Here is a 22646-nt window from a genome sequence, read left to right on the forward strand (position 1 = left end):
GACCACACTCGCCACACATGTAGGGTTTATCTCCTGTGTGAGTTTTCATATGTCGGGATAAGTTAGACTTAGAAACTGTCCTGTGACCACACTCCCCACACATGTAGGGTTTCTCTCCTGTATGGGTTGTCATATGTTCTGATAAGGTGGACTTTTTTGCTGTCCTGTATCCACACTCCCCACACATGTAGGGTTTATCTCCTGTGTGAGTTTTCATATGTTGGGATAAGGAAGACTTTTGAGCTGTCCTGTAACCGCACTCCCCACACATGTAGGGTTTATCTCCTGTGTGAGTTTTCATATGTTGGGATAAGGAAGACTTTTTAGCTGTCCTGTATCCACACTCCCCACACATGTAGGGTTTGTCTCATGTGTGAGTTTTCATATGTCGGGATAAGTTTAATAGACTTACAAACTGTCCTGTAACCGCACTCCCCACACATATAGGGTTTCTCTCCTTTGTGAGTTGTCATATGTTGGGATATGGTGAACTTGCGAGCTGCCCTGTACCCACACTCCTCACACATGTAGGGTTTGATGTGAGTTTTCATATGTCGGGATACGATAGGCTTAGAAGCTGTCCTGTTCCCACACTCCCCACACATGTAGGGTTTATCACCAGTGTGTTTACTTAGATGGTAGTCCAAAGAGTACTTTTCTGCTGCAGAATAGTCACACTGGTCACATTTGTAGGGTTTCTCACCTGAGTGGGTTTTCATATGTTGGGATAAAGCGGACTTGTGAGCTGACCTGTACCCACACTTATCACACATGAAGGGTTTTTCACCTTTGTGCTTTGTGAGATGGCAATCAAAAACGGCTTTCTGTGCTGCAGAATAGTCACACTGGTCACACTTGTAGGGTTTTTCACCTGTATGAGTTCTTATATGATTTGCTAAGGTGGTCTTGCGAGTTGTCCTGTACCCACACTCATCACAGATGTAGGGTTTTTCACCTGTATGAGTTCTCATATGTTGCACTAAGTCGGTCTTGCGAGCTGTCCTGTACCCACACTCCCCACACATGTAGGGTTTCTCTCCAGTGTGTTTGGCTAGATGATAGTCCAGAGCGGTTTTCGTTGCTGCAGAATAGTCACACTGGTCACATTTGTAGGGTTTATCTCCTGTGTGGGTTCTCATGTGTACAGTTAAGGAAGACTTTTGAGTTGCCCTGTACCCACACACCCCACACATGTAGGGTTTTTCTCCCGTGTGTTTTGTTAGATGTTGGTCCAAATTGGATTTCTGTGCTGCAGAATAGTCACACTGGTCACACCTGTAAGGTCTTTCCCCTGTGTGGGTTCTCATGTGTTGAGCTAAGTTGGACTTGCGAGCTGTCCTGTACCCACACTCGTCACAGATGTAGGGTTTCTCCCCAGTGTGAGTTCGAGGGCGTTCCATCTCCCTACAATGTGAAAAGCAAACAAACGGAACAAAGATTAATATTTAGTTGGTAAGGAATTCTTAAGTATCTGGCTTGCTTCCATTACATTGTGAGTAATCTACAGACAAGAATCTATGATACGTTCGTCGGATGGAGGTTAGACATCCAGTTGTAATAAGATATGCCGAATGGCCGTTGCTCAAGCAACGTGATTATTTTGGAAGCGGTCAGACGTTCCAAGTCACACAAGTGTTAGCAAATAACTACGTATACGGTCATACTTTTCCAAGTCAAATTACGGCCAGGTACTCCCACCCCTGCGAGATAACATTATCTCCCGTGGTCAAGCAATAGGATCTTACTTAAAGTGATCGTTTGCATTGATCTTGTCTTACTTTTGTTTCCTATACAGGCTTTTCATTTGACGTCATCTCCGCCATCTTGGATTACAGTGTACGTCTTTTAACATGGCCGTCGGAGGACTCAAATCATAACTAGTATGACGTCAATGAAAAGCTTGTATTGGACTATCTAAACTTTATTTTCGCATATCAATTCATAGTTATGGTAAAACCTACTGTTTAACAAGATCTTATAGATCCTTATAGTGTCACGGACCGGTCGACCAAGAATATGGATAGAGGATGCCACGTGAAACGTTTGGGTGTTTCCAGAATCATATCCAGTTGCTGGAGTAACTGCTAGTTTGGCAGATGTAATGACCAATGACTTGTCGGAGCTAAAACTTGCATGCCCAACCCGAGAATAAGTCAAAGCTATGAAAGGAAAACGGCACTCAACAAGACTCTCGATAAAACACAAACTACACTCAACAACGCTATAAGAACCCGCCTTAGGGCGTAATGTAACGTAAGTTACCTGGTGTTGTAGTACTAGTAAGCCTGTTGGGATGAAATGCCAAATGCGAATATGCTGCGAAAAAATAATCGAACAAGTCAAACTACAAAATGGCGTCGAAGAACCCAGCATTCGCCTTAGGTTCAGGTGCTAAAATGAACCATATGCAAATGTTCCTCGTCAGAACAAGGCGTTTCCAAATGACGTCAAGTGAAAAAAAACCTTTGGCTGGACATCTAAATAATTATTCTTTGTCAGTTATAAATAATGCCAATAACGTCTATGACAACTTTAACACAGAAAGTATACTAGGTGCCCAACTTTTCAAAACGCATAAAAGAGAAGAAGAAAGAAAAAAAAATTGTCAAGCTACTTAGAACAGTTCACTTTTCCGCCGTCCTCCCTCAAATGCACTCCTACCAACGTGACGAATAAAACAATACATACAAAATATTCAAGACGGACAGTTTACAACAAACTACAAGAGGGTGAGGGATGTCAAAAACACAGGCGCAGTTTTTACCAGCTGACTCTCGTCTAAGCAATGCACGGAAATGCACCACAGAGATAATATTTATAGAGACAACAGCTTTCACAAAATGTCTGGTGCTCAAATAGAAAAAATCTGACACAATCTACTGTATTAGGATTGCTTTCCACCGTAACCCCACACAGCTGCCATTAGAGTTTTGGGGTCGGTATCAATTGTGGGCCGTTCTCAACTGCTATGTAATAACAATACGTTTTTTCCCTCTTATATACTCCTCACTAACTGTTTTCCCTTGGATTTGCCGTGAGTCTGGTGACTTTTTTTCGTTGCCGGTCTCCGTGTTTTTGTAGTTGGTCGTGTGGATTGTCTGTTTCGCCATTTAGGCCACAGCAAGTAAATTTTATGGATGACATCCTCTGCAGAAAAAAAGATGGGTAAAAAACAAAACAAGATGGCTACATTTTCAAAAATTGGCACCATAAAGTTGTGATGACTGTTGCAAAAAAGAATTTAAGGGACAAAACATGGTACCAGAGCCAACAAGGCATTCAGTCCTGTATTTAAGACATGTACTGGTGTGGTAAAAGTGACACTTGTGTGGTAGATTGGCATCACCAACAAACCACACTCGTGGCTTCCATATTGGTGTCACTTTTACAACTATCCAATAAGTTTCATTTCTACAACTACAGTTTTTGGTACCTCACAAGTGTCACTTCTACAAGTACAATTATTAGGCTACAACACAATATATTTGCTCATTTTGGTACTTTATCGCCATGTTGATTATTCCTGCAGAAGAAAAAAATCTTGTTTTTTCTTCTGAAATCAGGCGAAAATTAATGCGCGCGCTAATGTCATCCATAAAATTTACTTGCTGTGGCCTTATGAAATACCCACAAGGCCATGTAGGTATCTTTACCTCTGTTCTTTGATTCAACCACCTGTTGTTCCATCCATTCAACACCTGTGGGATCAGTGGATTATAATCTTATAATCTGAAAGAGTCTTACAAAATATATAAATAACTTTGCTTGTATCGTAGACTTTTCTTGGCGTTTTCATTGGAACATTTTTGTATCCCATTGAAGATTAGATAGGACACTTGTCTCCTGTATCTTTAAAGGATCTAGACAAAACTCGTAAGGAATTTCCCATAAAGCTCTAACGAACCTCACGCTTGCGCAATAGCACTGTACACGTCGTCAGTTTGACCAAGGAGCGACGAAGGTAGGTTATGATTTAGGATCTCTCTAGATGTTAACGTGTTGCACAGAGGATATTTTCTACGAAAATACTGCTCATAAATTCTTTAGCAGCGAATTTTACCCGAAGTTTGATAAGATGGATATCTGAAAATCCGGCCTCAATATATCAGTAGATTGGTGAAATAGACATTCAATTTGATAGATACAATGGCGCATTTCTTCACGCAACTTTTAATCTTTGTCAGCATCATGAGTCGGTATGACCACTCTTCTTTGTAACAAACCTGCTAAACGTTATCATGTCGTTGTTCAAGGATAATTTTGTTCACGCTGTGGTTATGCCGGCTATATGTACTAACTGATAACCGAAAATGGCGTAGATTTCTCCCCAGCATGGTGTTCGTATATCCGTATAAGCCGATATAACCGCTCTTTGGTGTAACACACCGGCTTTCACATTATTTCTTCGTTGTTAGATGGTTATTTTGTTCACGCTGTGTCGATGATTTTTATACAAATACATTAGTTCGATAAAAAATTGCGCGCTAAAGTTTCTTTCCGACATTGTGCTTCGATCGGTTATAAGCCGGTATAACAGCTCTTCGGTGTACCACACCGGCTTTGACATTCAGTTATTCGTTGTTAAATCCTTATCTTGTTCATGCTCTGTCGATAATACTGTGTTCTATTACGGGGATTTTGATATTTCGATCGTCTTCAGCGGCCAGTGTCGAATTCCGTCTCGTAAACGGATGTCACCTTACAAAATGGCCGTCACCTTTTTATGCATATCAGCACATTCCGTCACTTGAGTTTATTAGCACGTTCAGCTGTTCGCCTCGTGATTTTTCGGGCTCCGTTTTTATATAAGGGGTTAGGATCTAGACTTATGGACACGAATTGATGGCTTTTTTTTTACTATTTGCTCGACCTCCACGAAAATCGGCCCGATGGCCTATCGGAGCACTTTCGAGTTTAAATAAAGGCACAAACAAACAAACAATTTATCAAGATACTGTCGCATATTTGTATTTGAACCATTGCTTTATTTACGGGTTTGCTTCTTGTCAGCCCCCAAAACTATGGAAGAGGGTCTGCATGGGGGGTCCTGACAACGCTTTACGCTAAATTCGGGACGGTCGACAACGCTTTACGTTAAATTCACGAAGGCAGGCAACGTTTTACGCTAAATTCAGACAGGCTGACAACGGTTTACGCTAAATTCTGGAAGGCTGGCAACACTCGACAGAGGCGGGGTCGTGCTCCGCAAGAAAGATTGAAATTTTGACTCTCTGAAACACTATTCCCTGCATTTTGAAGGGAAATTTTCGCTGGCAAACAAAGCTAAGTTAAATGGCATTTCTAATTAAAGAGTCCCAGGGGTTCAGCGTAAGCTTATGAGGGTGACGCCAGCCAACTTATTTTTGCCACGTCGAGCGCCGAAGGAAAGTCCGGGAAAATTTTGAAATCCTGCCCCCCTGAAACGCCAGTTTTTTTGGCTATTATAGAAAACTAAGTGAAATTACATTTCTATCAGTAAAAAATGTGTTTGAGGTTGACACGTCACATCCCCCAGCCATGATACATATTTTTTACGAAGTCGATGACCGAAGGTGAATAGAGTGGCAAAGGAGATCCGGCTAAATTTTGAAATCTTGACCCTCTATAAAACGATATTTTGTGCATTTTGATGGGAAAATTTCTATTAGCAAAACAGATCTTTGAGGTTGACACACATCCCCAACATATTTTCAGAATTTCGAGTTCCAAAGGCGCGAGGCGGCACAAGGAGGACCATGGAAATTTTGAAATCTTGACCCTCTAAAATGATTTTTCCTGCATTCTGATAGGCAAATTTTGCTGGCAGACTAAGCTAACTTCAATGACATTTCTATTTGCAAAAAAAAAGAAGATTTTTGAGGGTATATACCATAATTTTACCATGTCGATGACCGAAGGTGAAAGGAGTCGCAAGTGAGGTCCGGCGAAATTTTGAAATCTTGATCCTCTGAAACGCAATTTCCTGTGTTTTGAAGGACTAAATTTTCTGGTAGACTGCGTTTCGACTTACGAAATTTGGGAGGCCAGCTACGATTTACGGGTAATTTTTAGGCTTAATTACGCTTTACGTGAAATTTTTAGGCTAGATTACGCCTTACGTGAAATACACTGGCTACGCTTTACGGTAAATTTTCCATCCTCACTACGAATTACGTGAAATAAAATAGCTTACCCTACGAATTACGGGAATTAAAAAGGCCTGCCTACGCCTTACGGAAAAGAGCATGCAGACCCTCATGGAATGATACTCTACCGACCGATCAGTGATATGGCGGCGATATTGAAAATTGTGTCGATCGGCTAGTTAGTCGTTCCAATCGCCAACAATCGCTAATAGTATGATGTAACAAACATTACAGTGATGTAGGAACAAGTCAAACAACAATGAGAAACTCATCTTCCAAATGACGTCCTCGCAAGGCAACGACCGTTGAAAAAGTGGCGAATAGGGGTGGGTACCGGTACAGAAACTTCAGGTCCAGGTCCGGTTCAGGTCCAGAAGATCAGGTCCCGGTCCGGACCTGAACCTGGACCTGATTCAGTCTGAATCATACCAATGGTCCATTTTACTACAAAGAAATCAGTTTGGTGGAGTATTAGACTCACACTGGCGTTTTAAGATCCTACAACGCTAACTGCACCTGTACGATTGACTGAAAAAACTTGGTAGAAATGACTGTAAACTATAATCTGCTTCGCTCTTGTTATTTTCTTCCACCTGCAAGCTCCAAAACGTATGAATGCCTGATCAAATAATCTGTTAATTTTCTAAAAGGTCCAACATCCGGTCCACCTACTTTTTTCAGGTCCGGTTTTTCTGGACCGGTCCAAGAAGAAAAACCGGTTTTGTACCGGTACAATGTACCAATACCCAGCCCTAGTGGCGAACATTGGTATAGAAAGCATGGAAGAGATACATGTAACTATTTAACTATTTGATTATGCCGCATGGTAATAAGTCCCGCTTTTTAATAATAATAAAAAAAAAAGATCTGAACCTAAATTGCTTCTTTGAGGAAACGTTCGTGAGAAAACAATTGTTAAGTCGCTACATTTTACCGCAGTGACTTACCACGTAACGACTCTACACGACAGTAAAACGTGCCGTTTTGAAGAGCGCGGACATTTCATACCTACAAGTGCGCATGTGCAGTCGTGATGTATTGTGGGTAAAGGTCAACAGCCTTCAACTTTAACCTTTGACCTGAATGTCTCGCGAACTTCAGGATGTAGCGTTTGGGAGTTTGTTGGGTGGTTTTCGGACAGGTTTTGCCCACAGCAATGCTAAGATAAGTATATCACCATTTAGGCTAGACTTTAGGGCACTCCGGTTAGATTTGTTGCGTCTCGGATTCTGAATTGTGGCTAAAAACTATGATCATTGGGTTGAGAGGGCGGAAAAGTTGCCGTCCGATAGTCTTACACGGTATTTCGTGATAGGTCCCAAACTTACTGTGAAGTATCCTTCTGTTTTTTCTTATTGGACCGGTCCGGAAGAACCGGACCTGAAAAAATTTGGTGGACCGGATGTTGGACCTATTGGAAAATGAACGATGATATGATCAGGAATTCACATATTAACATATTATCGTACAGGGGCAGTTAGCCTTGTAGGATTTTAAAACGCTAATTGGAGTCGAATAGATTTATTTGTGGCAAAATGGACCATTGTTTTGATTATCCATTCACATGTTTTCACATACTGAATCAGGTCCAGGTTCAGGTCCGGACCTGATCCTCTGGACCTGAATCGGACCTGGACCTGAATTTTGTGTACCGGTACCCACCCATAGTGTTCACAATGTACTCACTGGGGGTTCCGCAGTGGTTTGTCATGCTCCTAGGAGAGAAGAGTCGACCAATAACGCGAACAATATAGCGATTATACGCTTAACGTTGCATTAGCTATAGCGGGCCAGCAACGATTAAAAAACAACCGCGAAAAGTCCTTTTTCCCACCACCGCGAAATTAAATCCCCGCAAACTTAAATACATCTACAGTAATTTAACATGGATGCACTTGTGTCAAGTAAATGTTGCACATATATCAATGGAAGATTTTTCCATATATGTAATACTACTAATAGAAAAGAAGGGCCTGTTGTCCTCAAACAAGCGCTCCAGAACCCATTCCTTCATTCAATCATTAACTAACGTTAGCACCAAACGGTTTGAATATACAGTTCCCCAGACGGGTAGCAGAAGAGAACATAGGAGCAAATTTCTACTAGTACTCAGATGGTACCCAGGCTAGCCATGGAGAGGAGATAGGGGAACATCAGTGCCCATTGATTCAGCATTCATGACTAGGGGTGGGTACCGGTACAGAAAATTCAGGTCCAGTTCAGATCCAGAGGATCAGGTACAGGTCCAGACCTGAACCTGGATCTGATTCAGTATGACTCGTACCAATGGTCCATTTTACTACAAAGAAATCTGTTTTGTGGAGTATTAGACTTACAGTGGCGTTTTAAAATCCTACAACACTATCTGCACTTGTGCGATTGGCTGTAAAATATGGTACATTAATTACTATGAACTCTACTCAACTGCACTCTTGTTATTTTCTTCCACCTGCAAGCGCCAAAACGTGTGAATGCCTGATAAAATAATCTGTTAATTTTCTAATCAGTCCAACATCCGGTCCACCTATTTTTTTTCAGGTCCGGTCTTTCTGGACTGGTCCAATAAGAAAAAACGGTTTTGTACCGGTACGCTGTACTGATAGCCCAGCACTGATCATGACGATAGTTGTGCTGGCCCCATGCAGGGTTGGACAAGTTTTCTAAAATTCACTGGTCCTATCGGGCAAGCACTTATTAAAAACTTTCTTGCCCGTACCAATTTGTCACTCGCCCAAAATTCAAATGTCCCTTTTATATGCATTTTCACTTCCAGCAATGGAATTCTTAATATTGCCTCTATTTGTCTAAATTGACCATTGCTTGATGTCATGACTGTAAAAAGTAACAAGTATATCAAAATCTCACTCAATGGAAAAAATCTTACTTGCTCGATCGGGCAAGTGGTGTACATATTAGGTGACACTTTCACTTGCCCTGGACAATAGGGCTAGTGGACTTGTCCAACCCTGCCCATGGCTAATTTACAAGCTAAGGGACTGATGATGATGTATTGTCATGTTTGTTTGTTTATTTCGATCTCCAATTAGAGTTACAATTATTATCATAACTCTATTCTTCCTGGAGTCGTCCATCAACATTACAAATTAAAAACCATCAAATAACATAAAGTCAACAAAAGTACATGTATACTGTATGACATAAGAAAAACTGAAGTGAACTGATTACAAAAATGTAACATAAACTCAGTAAACAGAAGTAATGAGGAGGGGTCAGAGGTCAAAGGCTATAACATAAGTAACAAAACATCAATCGTTGAAACCATAAATAAAATAACCAAATGGGTGTAATTAACAAAGAAAATATCCACAACACAAGTCAATTATCTACATCATATCAACATACAAATTCGTCTACCACCAATCCTGCAAGGGTTTGTTTGTGTTGATTTGTCATGTTACTGAACAATGTTGACAATATTTTACAGAATCAAAGATGGAGGATGGAGAGGAGAGAATATTAATGGAGAGAACAGACTTCAACATGCGCCAGAGGGAAGCTACTGGTGGGTATCTTTTTTTTTTTTTTCGAAAATAATTTCTTAAGTTTGATAGGATGTATTAGAAATAAGGCCACACCAATTTAATTTCTTGGTTCACGGATTTTTTCATAAAAGATATGGAGCGAGAGGGCAAAATAAAAATAAAAATTGTAAAATGGTTGGGGTAAAGGTAATGGCTAATACAAAACATAAAGAAAAAAAGTTTTCAGCTTGAAAAAAGTACAAAAACACTATTATTGTACAGTAACAGCACCTGTACCCACACTTTAAGGAGCTTATAATATAAAGGCCAATTTGCTACACCAGAAAGCTGGTGAATGGTTTCATTAATGGTGAAAATTTGCTGAGTGGTAATTTTTATTTTTATTTTTTTTCCCAAAAAATAGGAGCAAGCGAATCCGTGAACCAAGAAATTAAATTGGTGTGGCCTAAGGAAATTCTTTTACCCAACCATTATGTAATTGTCTTGCCTACATTTCAATGTCTCTTTGACATCTTCCTCAGAGGCATGGTCGGTTTGGTGGTGCTTGAACCTCACTGTACACCCTTTTCCTTTTTAAGATTTGTCTTCAAATCTTCGAGTTCCATATCCCTGTGTGGCACATCTTCTAACCTGTTACTCACAGGGTCGGCATGGGAACCAATATATATGTAAGAGGCGAGTAGAAGCAGACATATTGGCACCATTTGCCATGGTCCGTTTGGTGGTGCTAATGAACATCACTGTTACACCTTTTTCCACCAATCGGGACCTACATTTGTGAGCAGGCTTTTAGCCAGGTGGGCATACAGGTGTACATTGTACGCCCTGTTAAGCAGGGTTTACAGAGGGAGGAACGAACATCAGGGTTATCTGTGTGCCGACGTTCTCATCGTCTTGTCTGGTGCAGGTAATTTTAAGTGTTACCTGCACCTGTGCCGGTATGCAGAATAAAGTACTTGTATTTCGATCCCTGAATTGGTACCTAAGCCTTATCTGCGTGTTCCTTTCTACAGTCAGCAGGGTTTACAGAGGGAGGAACATCAGGATCATCTGTGTGCAGACGTTCTGATCGCCATGTTTCTGTCTCTTCCTTTCTATGTAGTCAGCAGGGTTTACAGAGGGGAGAACGAACATCAGGATCATCTGTGTGCGGACGTTCTGATCGCCATGTTTCTGTCTCTTCCTTTCCACAGTCAGCAGGGTTTACAGATGGAGGAATGAACATCAGGGTCATCTGTGTGCGGACGTTCTGATCGCCAGGTATCGTCGCCCGTTTGAGCGGCTGACCTTCGTGCTGGACACCGGGTCACCAAAGAACATCATCAGTATGGAGGGCTTCAGGGTAAGCATGTTTAAGATTTGATTTTCAATGTCACACTTAAATGTTGTGCACCATGTTGCAAATCAGTGGCTAACATTACATGTATCCTTCATTCGATGGAACAAGCATTTTTTACTTGAATTAGAAGCAGGCTGGATAAAATCCTACCTGGAAACAACGCGACTCCACTATCCACCCAAAAAAAGGCTAGGGTCAGCAGGGTTTTTTTATTAATGAAACAGGAAACACAACTGTTTGTAGCTGAGCTGTCTCTAGGTTCAGGCCTGGAAAGAAACTTTTTCTACTATTGTCTGAAAAGTGTAGTCTCTACCAGACTCCGGATATCCGTGGATCGCGTGCTGTTCCTTGGCCGGTTATATTCCTCTGGCCGGCTTACTCTTCTATTTGTTCCATTTCTACGATTTTTCCAGCAATCCGGAGTCTGGTAGAGACTAGAAAAGTGTCCCCAAAGGGGACATTCAAACTGTCCCAAAGTGAGATTCCATTCTCCCTGGCCGGTTCTAGTAACATGATGTTTACTAACAACAGAAAAATGCCTTTCACTAGTTTATTTTTGCAACTTACGTACGTTTGATGAGAATCTGCCTTCCATCCCGTACGTGCTGACCTGACTCATTCATGACACTCAATTCTTCCTTCATTCCCTACTTGCAGGAGTTTGGGAACGAGTGTTCACTAGGGTTTCTCACCTGTGTGTTTGCTCAGATGCCTGTTAAGGGATGATTTCGTTGCTGCAGAATAGTCACACTGGTCCCACCTGTAGGGTTTTCCCCGTGTGGGTTCTCATATGTTGTTAAAGTTAAAGATGCCCGTACATCTGTGCAGATGCTTAGGGGTGTCGCCCATCTCTCACTTGTGCAAGTCACTACAGCAGGGGGCTGGTCCGCTGGTAGTGATGTGTGTTCCATACTCTTTCTCATTATTGCAGAGTGCTAAGCAGAGAAAGCAGCATGTACCATTTTTAAAGTCTTTGGTATGACTCGGCCGGGGATCGAACTCACGACCTACCGAATGCGAGGCGAACACTCTACCCACTCGGTCATTGCACCGGTTGATATGTTGAGCTAAGGTGAACTTGAGAGCCATCCAGTACCCACACTCATCACAAATGTAGTTTTTTTCTCCTGTATGGGTTTTGAGATGGTATAATCCAACTCATTCATTATCCTTCTTTAACACCTTGCAGAAGTTTGGGAGGAATGCGACCAACGAACACGTGCAGGCCATCGATCTGGCGTCCGGGGAGATGGTCTTGACGGAGCGGACAGGGCGGGTGTCGATCGTTCGTGGGCCCTTGACCTTTCACCTGGAGTTCTGCATCAAGACCAGCGGCCCCCAAGTTCCTATTCTGGGGTTGGACGCGTGTTTGTCGATGGGGCTTTTGGCGTATGATGATAAGAAGAGACAGGGGAGAGCAAGGAGAGTGTTACATCACAACATGGGTCCCGACCACCTAGATCGTAAGTATCTAAGTGACTTGTTATGTCTGTTTAGTTCACTAGTGTACATATTAACCATTGGACTGTAAAGCTAATAGTATGTTATATCATGTTGTTTGCCTGCAGCTGACTACTTACGCGGTCGGGACCCATTGTTGGCGGAAGTGGTTTTATCTATGCGGGTAAGTTCAGCTAGATGAAATCTTGCTTTCTTAAGGGATTTGATATTTCCTCCCAGGAGTTAACCTCCTCAGTTCCTCAAGACACTGTCAGTCCTATATGGAGATGGCCTTGCCGTGATCCTTACTAGAGGGTCTGCATGGGGGGTCCCAACAACGATTTACGCTGAATTCAGAAGAACCTCCTACGTATTACGCTAAATCAAGGAAGGCAATTACGTTAAATTTGGTCGCCTCGCTACGAATTACGTAGATAAGATGGTTTTCCCTACGAATTACAGGAAATAAAATGTGCTGCCTACCCTTAAGGAAAAGAGCATGCAGACCCTCTTACATGAGGCTTGGTTCATTGAAAGACCATAATTGCATCATTCTATCAATCTATGGTTCGAGTTAGGCATCCTTTTACATAGCAAAGCTAGAACCAGTCCTGAGCCTGGTGCCTAGATTTGACCCAGGACTCTTGATAGTGATGCTCCATTAGCACTAGGATAGGGCATCCTTATTTCAGTCAATTTGTTTACAATTCATGCATTTTTTGCTTAAAGGCTAACAAGACTTTCTCCATTTCTTACAGAATTATTTTACAAATTTTGTAGCCAAGAACCAGCGTCCGCAGGAACACCTCGACGAAGACATGGATGCTTTTATAGATGCGCTGGAAAATCTAGAGCGGCAGTGGAAGAATCACGTAAGTGTCTCTTTTTTTAGTTCTTCGTTCGTGCCCTGGCCAGTGCTCAAATCTAACTGCAACACAAATCTGTAAACTTGTTTGTTTGTTTATTCTTTATTTAACCAGGATTAGAGCACATCGCCTGACGTCGTTTTTCAAAGCCCTGAGAGAGCCCCGAACATAAGCCATACATTAAGTACAACAAAACCAAATTAACTTCAATAACATAATCATACAAATTACTAAAGTAGCATAAACATAAAGATTGTACAAAATCAGGTTTAACTTACTCATAGATAACTGCAACAGACTTAGAGCTATGTCCCATAGACATTTTAGGTACTTTAGGCACTGATTGGTCCCTTCACATGAGTGAATTATGGAATGGGTTCAAGTGCTTGTTCGAACAGGCGTTCCAACACCAAACAAGCCCTCCGTCCGCCTGCTGGAGGGCCTGTTGTCATCGAACGAGCGCTCTAGAACCTATTCCTGGATTCGCTCATTAACTGACGTTAGCACCAAAAGGTTTGAACGTGCAGGTCTCTAGACGGATAGCAGAAGCAAACATAGGTGGAGCATTTCAACTACATCTAGATGGACCCAGGCTAGGGCCAACCTCAGCCCTGAATCTTGAGGAAAGTGATAGAGCTACAGCCCCCGCTATATCCCTTGCGAACGTTGGACTAATAAACGTCGACTTACCATGGACCATACCATAGTCCTCTTTTCACCCACAGTTAGTCCAGTGATCTGAAAATGGACTAATTTACTCAGAGAGGACTGATGAAGATGGACTTACTGCCTAAATTGGTGTAAAGGCCTTACCCTGGATAAAAGTCCACCAAACTTACACAAACAGCTCTCAGACATGGCAAAATGGGGTGGACTTACTGTGGGAGTAACTCCCCCTCTGACACCTTCAGTCTACATTCATACTCTTTTAGATCCCAGGTATGCAAGGGATGTAATTATTGTGCCCGAGAGGGTGCAAAAGGCTTCATGATTGTCAAGTGTTAATCCTGTTCTTTTAATGATAAATAGATGCTAAGTCTAAGATAATCTGTTTCTGTGCTTCAGGTTGAAGCAGAAGAAGAACGGCGACAGAGAGAAGAAGAAGAGAGACAGAGAGAAGCGCATGAGAGGCTAATACAACAACATCAAGCCGTGCTAGAAAGAGATGCTCGGAGAGAGGAGGCCCGCCGGGAGCGAATGAGAGAGAGAGCTCGTTACCCTTTCTTAGAAGGCGGGCCTCCTTTCATCCGGAAGGAGGTAAATACAAAAGACTTCCTATGTTGGGAACTTTTATTCTTACAAAAGTTAATACACTTTTGATTTTTGAGTCCAGGGGAGGGCCTAGGAAAAAAATTTTGAGCCCAGGGGAGGGCCAAGGAAAATTTTTTTTAGCCGGGGAGTGCCTAGGAAATTTTTTAAAACCTACCCCTTGACGACCGGAAACAACACTTTAGAACGACCAGCCCCTTAAAGTTTAAATGGTAGACAGAAAGGGACATATACTGTAACATATAAACAGTGATTGTTGATATAATTGTAAAAACAGACTTGAATAGTTACTAGTGTTTGCTATATGAAAGGTTGGGTTTGACTTCTTTGTTGAAGCATCCAGGAAGACAAAAAGCCCCACTTCAGAAGAACCATTTTATTGACAAACCCTGTTCTTCTTTGGCCTTTTATGTATAATTGGTATCAATGAAGCCAAGCAACCTAAAAGTAGTGAAAACATTATGAGATGCTGATGACTAACTGACAAGTTCTGTTCTTTTCAAGTTCTGTTCTTGTTATTGACAAGTTCTGTTCTTTTTAAGTTCTGTTCTTGTAAAATTACTGACAAGTTCTGTTCTTGTTACTGACAAGTTCTGTTCTTGTTACTGACAAGTTCTGTTCTTGTTATTGACAAGTTCTGTTCTTTTTAAGTTCTGTTCTTGTAAAATTACTGACAAGTTCTGTTCTTGTTACTGACAAGTTCTGTTCTTGTTACTGACAAGTTCTGTTCTTGTTACTGACAAGTTCTGTTCTTGTTACTGACAAGTTCTGTGTTCTGTTCTCTTCTTCCCTCTGCAGGGGGCTGGTGTCCAGGTACAGCAGGACAGACGAGGGCCAGTCCCCTCCGAGGCTACAGCCGGTGCTGCGGCCAACCACCATCGCCGGGGCGCTGACCCGAGGCCGGTCCCGCGGCCGAGGGCACCGCCCGAAGCTGCGGCAGGCCGGCCGGAGGTGGCCCCTGGCACGGTCGTGGCGCCGCCCGCGGCCATTCAAGATCCGCCGGGTGCTGGCCCTGGGCTGGCACCTGGCCCGGCCGTGGGAGCACCCGTGGCGCAGCCCGCGGCCATTGACCATCCGCCAGGCGCTGGCCCGAGGCAAGACCAGCCGGAGGTGGCGCCTGGCCCGGCCGCGGAGGCACCCGTGGTACCGCCCGCGGAGCGGCAACGCGACGCGGGTGCGGGCCCGGGTGCTGCACTTGCCCCGCCCGTGGAACAGCGACATCAGGCGGGTGGGGACGCGGGTGCGGCTGTAGCCATGGCTGTGGACCCGGGGCCCGGCGAACGGCCCGAGCAGCAGCTGCTGCTGGGCCAGCCGCCGGGCCCAGAGGCGGTGCAAGGTGGAGGGGTGAGTACACTGCAGTCTATTACCTTTGCTATATATTATAATTATTGTACACTTTGGTCACACCAATTTAATTTGTTGTTTCACGGATTTTTTAAAGTGAAAACGTAGCTAGCAGCATGGTAGAATATTTCATTTCAACCATGTCTACTCCATAAGTACCCCTAGGCATACACCTTCGTTGTCATATGTTTTTCCAGTTTAAGCATATTTTTATTTTTTGAAAATCTGTGAACCTATGAATCAAATTGGTGTGGCCTTTGCTATATATTATTATACAAGGTTCTCACAGCACGTCACCGGAACGTACTGCGCCTGTGCGAAAAGTATAGACATGCTAATCTCCCGGTTTACTAAAGGTCCGCATTTAAGAAAGTGTGTGCATTATATAATATAAGGGTAAAACTCCGTTTTACATGAAACCATGTCTCTAAAATATACTGTGCAACAAGCGGGATTTCAATGCAGTGTTAAAAAAATAACTAGTGTTCGCGCAGGCGCAGTACGTTCTACCGACGTGTTGGTTCTCACCAGGACAGTTTGGCATGGGGGGGGGGCTCTACACTGTAATTTGTATCACCTACGCTGTGATGTGTATCCGCTATGATGTTATTTTGGCCCCTATGTTGCGTTATAGCCAGCATCAGGGCCTTTTCTGTAACATTTGTTTTTTTAACAAGGGTAAAAAATGTTTATTTTCTTTATTAGATTTGGCCCTCAGCATGGAGACGTTTGAATTTTACCAACTTTTATATTATACAACGTCATGTATATTTAGTGTTCAATGTTCCTTGCTGCTATCTAACAACTAAAACCTACAACATGGCCAAGCAATTTTTGGACAGAAAAAAACTTAAAGCTGCATGAGTGTAGATAGTTTTTAAGGCCTTAGGAGAAACATGTTTTGTCTCCTGTGAGTCCTGAAAAGAATTAAGTTTGATAGGTAGCGTTTACCTTTTTGTTTTCATTTTCTTTAGACATGACATGCTTGAAGGCAGTTATATTTTCAATGTAAAACTTGAATTTTTTTGCATACCGGTAATGGCTATAAATCTGTGGACATATAAATTTTGTCCATTTATCTTTTATTGCTTGCATTTTTTTTTACTTCTATAGGAAGCAGGCTGAATACAAATTCTGACCTGAAACTATGTGCCTGCACTGCCCACCCAAAAAAAGGCTTAAGGGTCAGCAGGTTTTTCTAGGGTCAACAGGTTTTTCTAGGGTCGGCAGATTTTTTCTAGGGTAGGTCGGGAAACAGGACACACAACATTTTTATTTCGTATGCCTCAGTAACTGATTGTGCGTTCTTCTTGTACCATAGCCTATGCGACGCTGCTCGCCAAGGCAGAATCGGCGGCCACCAGCGCCATACCGTAAGTTCTCATAATGTTCACTTTAAGTTCCCTTTCACTTTCACCCTCATTTCACTTTCACCCTCATTTCACTTTCACTTTTGCTTTAATTTACTTTTTGCTTTTCTTTCTTTTGTTGACTATTTGGAGTTTGGTTGTGATTGAGTTCTTAAACTGCCCTGCTGTGCTCTGTTCTTTCCTGCCCTACCTTTCCCTGTACCCCACCTCATCCCACCCTACACCCGCATCCCACCCTACCCCACCCTACACCACTCTTCCCCACCCCACCCCTGTGACCCTACCCCACCCTTCTCCAACCCACTCAACCATACCCTACCCCACCATACACCCTTGACCCCACCCTACCCCACCCCACCCTGCCCCACCCCAACCTAACCCTACCCTACCCCACTCCACAATACACCCATGACCCTACCTTACCCTATCTACCACACCCCACCCTACCCCACCGCACTCTAAGCTACCCCAGACCAGCCAACCCCACCCTACCCCACCCTACCGCACCCTACCCCACCCTACCGCACCCTACCCTACCCTACCCCTGTGACCCTAACTTACCCTACACCACCCTAACACACTCTACCCTAGCCTACTATAGCCATCTAGATTCAATGTGTTAGATCGATTGAGTGCCTGCAGTTGACTCAATTGTTTACGTTTACTGTTATCACAGCTGGCATGCTGTACTACGATGGCAACTTTCGGCGACGGAGGGTGGCCCAAGGGCATGCCCAAGGGGATGCGTGAAGGTGATGGGTGATGCGCGGTGCTGGCACAGCGGCGGCCTTCCTGTGGGACCTCCCTCTCCTGTCTGGCTGAGACTCCTGGCAAGACTTCTGACGAGGTAACACGCCCGTCACACAGCAGAAAAAAAAACAACTAAATTATGGTTTTGGGAGGGAAATTTTAAATTCCAAATCTTTTAAAAGTTGTGAATTTTCAAATTTTATATTTTGTGATTTTTTAAATTTTGTTTTTGTGTTATTGTAAATTTCCAAATTTGTACATTTGTAAGTATTCAAATTTGTACATTTGTATATTGTAAATATCTAAACTTGTATATTGTAAATCTGTAAGTTCCTAAACTTGTATATTGTAAATCTGTAAGTTCCAAATTTGTATATTGTAAATTTCCATTTCCAAATTTGTATATAAATTTGCATATTTCCAAATTTGTATATTATACATTTGTATATTTCCAAATTTGTATATTGTAAATTTGTATTTCCAAATTTGTGTATTATAAATTTGTATCTTTCAAACTTTGTATATTGTAAATTTGTATTTTCCCAAATTTGTACTATAATTGTAAATTTGCATATTTCCAAATTTGTATATTGTAAATTTATATATTTCCAAATGTACATTTGTAATTTCCAAATTTGTATATTGTAAATTTGTATATTTCCAAATTTGTATATTGTAAAGTGTAAATTTGTAAATTTCCAAATTTGTATTTTGTATATTTGTAAATTTCCAAATTTGTGCAATCTGTATATACTGTATTATACTGTATATACTGTAAATTTGTAATTTTCTGAATTTGTATATATTGTAAATTTGTAAATTCATTTGTACATTGTAAATTTTGTAAATTCACAACATGTTTTAGATTTTTACATTTCTTAAGTTTTAAATTAAATGTATGGTTCTGTGAGAATGTAGTCCTGGGCAGGTCTTTGGGGGTAATTTTGGCAGTTTATCTGGCTGGATGTGGGCCAACCAAGGGGGGCAACCTCCTTGGTTAGGCCGGGCCTGGCCCGGTTGGACTGGGCCCGGTCTGATCGGACCAGGCCTGGTCTGGCCCTGGGACCAGTCAGATAGCCGTCACTATTTCCCCCGAAGACCTGTCCAGCACACTACGTTTTCACAGAACTGTACTAAATTCGGCTAACTTTTTTGGGCAATTAATCAAGCTGTGTGACGGGGCAATTCCAACACAAATGGTGCTTGGAATATTTGACTGTCCTTTTAACATGTGACAACAGAATGTCTTCTGCAACCATCCTAAACTTTGTGTAGTTACCCGCTTGTTTATGACGTTCGTTCGACCAGTACCTGACCAAAGGGAGGTCCCACAGGGAGGCCGCCGCAGTGCCAGCGCCGCGCGTCACCCGTCACCTTCACGCATCCTATAGGGGGGCCTGCATTTTGGGGGGAGGGGGGTACTCTTCCGCAGGCCCCCCTATAGTCCACCCTCCGTCGCCACCAGTCGGGGGCCCGGTTCTGTGAGAGCTGTTGTAGTTTCCAGCCATGTCTTCGACTCCGGTCGGAGACTTGGTTGGAGACTTCCAAGTTCCAACAGTTCCACAGAGCCGGGCCCTGCCGCCGATTCTGCCCAGAGCGGCGTCGCACAGGCCCTCTACCTTGCACCGCCCCGGGTCCACAGCCCAACACACACGACATATGTACAACATCAACATTATCATCACATACTACATCGAACATTACACAATTGTTTTTAATGCACGGCTCTGTGAGAACATTTTTCTTTTTTGTTTATTTACTTTTTATTTTCTATTATTTCTATCATCATATTTATTTGATTTACTTTCTGTTTATTATTTCCAGTTTCTTCTCCTCCTTTTTCTTTTCACTTCTTTATTATTTTTTATCATTATTTTCATTTATTTTCTGTTCATTTATTTTCTGTTCATTTATTTTCTGTTTATTTTCTATTATTTCTTTTATCACATTTATTTAATTTACTTTTTGTTTATTATTTCCATTTCCATTTCTTTTTCTTCTTTTCCTTTTTCTTTTCATTTATTCTTTTATTCTTATTTATTTTCTGTTTATTTTCTATTATTTCTATTATCACATTTATTTATTTATTCTTTATTTATAATTTACCATTTCTTTTCTTCTTCCTCTTCTAACTCTTCTTCCTCTTCTTCTTCTTCTTCTTCTTCTTTTCCTTTTTCTTTTTCTTTTTCTTTTACTTTTCATTTCTTTATTTATTCCTGTTATGTTTTTATCTTCATTTAGTTTATTCTCATTTAGTTTATTTTCATTTATTTATTTTCTGTTCATTTATTTAGTTTATTTTCATTTATTTATTTTATTTTCATTTATTTATTATCTATTTTTGTAGTCTCCAAGCAGATCGTTGAGGGCTGCGAATTATGGCAGCTTCTTGCTCAGGTGGAGTATCTGACTGAGCTTGTCCTAGTCAGACACTTGCCAGCTAGGAGCTGTCATAATTCTCCCTCGATGTCTGTCTTGGAGGCTGCGTTCTCACAGAGCCGTTTTTAACATGTCTTTATCCCATTTTAACACTTTTAACACTCCTCTATCCTTTTAACACTTTTAACATTTTAACACTTTTAATACTTTTAAATTGTTTTAGTAATTGTAGTAGTTGTAGTAGTAGTAGTAGTAGTAGTTGTAGTAGTAGTTGTTGTTGCTGTTGTTGTTAGTTGTTGTTGTTAGTTGTTGTTGTTAGTTGTTGTTAGCTGTTGTTGTTGTAATAGTAGTAGTAGTAGTAGTAGTAGCTAGTAGTTGTAGTAGTTGTTTTTAGCTTTTATTTCTATGACGCGTACGGCTCTGTGAGGAGGTAATCTCCAAGATGGACCTTCGGGGGCTGCGAATTCTAGCAATTCTCCCCCGAAGTCTGTCTCGGAGACCGCCTTTGAACAGAGCCGTACTAGAAAATCATTAATTTTATTTTATCTTACGACGCGTATGGTCTTGTGAGAACGCCTGTTTTCGTAGTCACCGAGCAGACCATCGAGGGCTGCGAATTGTGGCGGCTTCTGGCTGGAATGGTGTCTGACTGGGCTTGTACTTTGGGTGAGGTCGGTTGTGTATCACAGGGGGAGGGGGTTGTGTACCACAGGTGAGAGGGGGGTGTGTACCACTGGGGGGAGGTCGGTTGTGTACCACAGAGGCGAGGGGGTTGTGTACCCCAGGGGGGAGAGGGGGTTGTGTACAACACGGGGCGAGGGGGTTGTGCCCACTGGGGGGAGGTCGGTTGTGTACCACAGAGGTAAGGGGGTTGTGTACCACAGGTGGGAGAGGGGTTGTGTAACACTGGGGGGAGGGGGTTTGTATCCTTGCCCAGTCGGACACTACCCAGCCAGCTAGCCGCCATGATTCTCCCTTGAAGATCTGTCTTGGAGATTACGTTCTCACAGGGCCGTACTAGTATTTGTTTTTTTTCCTATTCGACCTTTTTTTTGGAAATTCAACTATTACATTTGGTCTGTACTGGTCAAACGAACGTAGGCACAAACGAGCGGGGCGGTTGGTTTTGGCCATAACAGGTTGTGAAGACACTGTTGTCAGCTGGTCACAGTTTCAACATACACTCATCATTGAAGCTAAGCCTTGCAGAGATCCAATGTATTGTGGTAGGAGGGGGAAAGATACCGGTTGCATGGTGGCGCGTTTGCAGTGCGAGCATTTTGCAGGAATTTGCGACCCCAGGCGGGGAAAGCGTAAAAGTTGGAACAGTTGGCTTCCCTTGCACAGGATTTCTGTTTAAACGTTAGGCTGACAATGCACATGTGCTGTACAAATCTTCCGTCTGCCTGTTTGTTGGAACAAGACGATGCATTTTCTTTTCAACCAGTTCATGTATTATAGGCAATGTAAAATTTCAGAAAACACCCCCTACCTCTTGATTGAATTGTAAAGCAGTTGTAGGCTTTTAGGGCCTGCACTTCAAATGGGTTTTCTCCAAGCAGATGTAAAGTTTCAACCTCTTGAGGTGTAACACAGAAACACAGATTTTGCCAGTCAGATATGACATAGTTGCACTGTAAAATCCCCCCATATAGAGTCCCTAACTGTACCTAACTTAATTGGTCTGAAATAGTTTCACTGTATCATCCCCCCATATATAGTCCCAAACTGTACTTAATTGGTCTGAAATAGTTTCTCTGTAAAATTCCCCCATATAGAGTCCCTAACTGTACTTAACTTAATTGGTCTGAAATTGTTTCACTGTATAATCCCCCCATAGAGAGTCCCAAACTGTACTTAATTGGTCTGAAATAGTTTCACTGTAAAATCCCACCATATAGAGTCCCTAACTGTACTTAACTTAATTGGTCTGAAATAGTTTCACTGTATAATCCCTCCATATAGAGTCCCTAACTGTACCTAACTTAATTGGTCTGAAATTAGTTTCTCTGTAAAATCCCCCCATATAGAGTCCCTAACTGTACTTAATTGGTCTGAAATAGTTTGACTGTAAATCCCCCCATATAGAGTCCCTAACTGTACTTAATTAGCCTGAAATAGTTTCACTGTAAAATCCCCCCATATAGAGTCCCTAACTGTACTTAACTTAATTGGTCTGAAATAGTTTCACTGTAAAATCCCCCCATATAGAGTCCCTAACTGTACTTAATTGGTCTGAAATAGTTTCACTGTAAAATCCC

General features: G+C 42.1%; 2 protein-coding genes across 2 annotated transcripts; one reads left to right on the forward strand and one right to left on the reverse strand.

The window, feature by feature from the left end:
- Positions 1-251: 251 nt before the first annotated feature.
- Positions 252-2429, reverse strand: LOC118431339 (gastrula zinc finger protein XlCGF8.2DB-like). Its single transcript, XM_035842459.1, has 2 exons — positions 2263-2429; positions 252-1404 (listed from the first exon to the last, which is right to left on the reverse strand). The coding sequence occupies exon 2, from the start codon at positions 1398-1400 to the stop codon at positions 324-326; it is 1077 nt and encodes a 358-aa protein (XP_035698352.1). The 5' UTR covers positions 1401-1404; positions 2263-2429; the 3' UTR covers positions 252-323.
- A 12417-nt stretch (positions 2430-14846) lies between these two features.
- LOC118431583 (translation initiation factor IF-2-like) lies at positions 14847-18107 on the forward strand. The gene is made up of 4 exons (XM_035842824.1): positions 14847-14858; positions 15341-15878; positions 17208-17259; positions 17933-18107. The coding sequence occupies exons 1-4, from the start codon at positions 14847-14849 to the stop codon at positions 18105-18107; spliced, it is 777 nt and encodes a 258-aa protein (XP_035698717.1).
- Positions 18108-22646: the final 4539 nt, after the last annotated feature.

Source organism: Branchiostoma floridae, chromosome 15, assembly GCF_000003815.2.
Source record: "Branchiostoma floridae strain S238N-H82 chromosome 15, Bfl_VNyyK, whole genome shotgun sequence".
Lineage (NCBI taxonomy): Eukaryota > Metazoa > Chordata > Leptocardii > Amphioxiformes > Branchiostomatidae > Branchiostoma > Branchiostoma floridae.

Bases quoted from the DNA above. Each gene is read 5' to 3' on its own strand.
- LOC118431339 (XM_035842459.1), bottom strand. From the start codon at position 1,400: ATGGAACGCCCTCGAACTCACACTGGGGAGAAACCCTACATCTGTGAC.
- LOC118431583 (XM_035842824.1), top strand. The intron at 15,879-17,207 runs GTGGAGGGGTGA...CTTGTACCATAG, and splicing joins GGGCCCAGAGGCGGTGCAAG to CCTATGCGACGCTGCTCGCC. The intron at 17,260-17,932 runs GTAAGTTCTCAT...CTGTTATCACAG, and splicing joins GCGGCCACCAGCGCCATACC to CTGGCATGCTGTACTACGAT.